This window comes from Rhagoletis pomonella, unplaced genomic scaffold (assembly GCF_013731165.1).
Source record: "Rhagoletis pomonella isolate Grant_MI unplaced genomic scaffold, Rhpom_1.0 Rhpom_scaffold_00002, whole genome shotgun sequence".
Classification (NCBI taxonomy): Eukaryota; Metazoa; Arthropoda; class Insecta; order Diptera; family Tephritidae; genus Rhagoletis; species Rhagoletis pomonella.
In genome coordinates this window covers 95957053-95958562 of record NW_023458556.1, presented here as the reverse complement: position 1 = coordinate 95958562, position 1510 = coordinate 95957053, and the positions used below count along the sequence as shown (strand labels likewise).

Sequence of the window (1510 nt, the reverse complement as noted above, 5' to 3'; positions counted from 1 at the left end):
TTTTCTAACGGTTCCCTAGGGGTCTGTGGCGGTCCCGAAGGGGGGGGTTCGACTTTTCGTCAAGTGGCGCCTGTCCCCTTTCAAATGAGGGGGGTTTAGGGGGCCACGCCCCTTCCCCTCCGTCCCCACCCCAAAAACAACCGGAAAATAACTAAAGATTTCCTGCCGCTACTACCTTGTATAAATTCGGCTTGCCGGGCAATCTTGTATTCTATCATTCTTGTGGTGCAAGCTTGAAAGTGGCCAGTTGATTGTGTAACATCGGTGTAAACAATTCGATTTAAATTTTTCTTTCGATTAATACTGCAATCTCTAATATAAATTGTTTGGAATTGGGACTAGTCGATCAGTAATAACGGCACGCTGAACTTGAGAATAATTTGGAAATTCGTATAGATTAAAAAATGTCGGATTGGGCACAGAAAGCAGAGGATCAAGAAATATCTAGATTGGTATGACAGTTCTGTATTAAAGAAATCATGTCTAATAAATCGTTTTTAGGTTAACAATCTAGAGATAAAAAAGGATGAGAAGGATACGTTGGTCGAAAGAGCTGACGTCGCAAGGTAAACCCAGTGATTAATAACCCCCTGATCCCTGTTTACAGGATTTAATCAAAAGTCGTTCCCATGCACACATTTACTATATCTTCATTAATATCATCGGAATCTTGTAAACCTTGCTAGTCGGGGACTAGTACAGACTAAACGTAATGAGACTATATGAATGAATATGTAGTTGGTTCTAAAGTAAAGTTCATTAACTACAATTACGTACAGTGCTAATTGAACAACAAGTTAAGGAACACATCAAGATAACCAACCGTTCAGCTATAGAAAAACTAAAAATGCAGACCGATAGTACTTTTTACGCTGATTTCAACTATATAAATATTATTTGCCGCGATTAAAAAGTAAAGAAGATATAAAAGGTTAAAGAAAATTTTTGTGATATTTTAAAATAATTATATTTTATAAACTACGTAACCGATTAAAAAAGTAATGATATCAAAATAAAGGCAATTAATCCATCTTTAAGTTCATATATAAAATGCGTTTGCTTGCTTATATATTTAAGCCAAAAATATTAAAAAACAAATAAAATGTTATAATTTTCCATAAAATAACCTTTTTAGAAAAAAGTGCATAATCAATGCTAAAGACATATATATTATTTAGAAAGTGCAAGTTCTTACCTTTAATTTGATATGCATATTTCATTATGATCTACTTTTGAGGTTTAAGAATTTAGTGATAAAAAAAATTAAAAGCATTTACAAGCAAAAGTGACAAGTGTGGGTGATATCATAGTTTCTTTTGCCCAGAACTTCTTTCTGCGTAGGCGGCCTTCGGCCGCACTTAGTGATTATAACCCTCACTAAGTAGAATTCTCCTTTCTGTGTTGCTGAAGAAGTGAGGCTGAACACCTTTTGCAGAGAACACCTTTCTGCGTAGGCGGCCTTCGGCCGCACTTAGTGATTATAACCCTCACTAAGTAGAATTCTCCTTTC

At 35.6% G+C, this 1510-nt stretch overlaps 1 protein-coding gene across 1 annotated transcript in view; it reads left to right on the top strand.

The window, feature by feature from the left end:
- Nucleotides 1-312: 312 nt before the first annotated feature.
- Nucleotides 313-1510, top strand: part of LOC118734214 (DEAD-box helicase Dbp80) — a 410640-nt gene continuing 409442 nt past the window's right edge. The window contains exons 1-2 of the mRNA XM_036463935.1: nt 313-452; nt 502-566. Coding sequence (XP_036319828.1) covers nt 405-452; nt 502-566 — 113 coding nt within the window. The 5' untranslated portion in view covers nt 313-404. The remainder of the gene's footprint in view (nt 453-501; nt 567-1510) is intronic.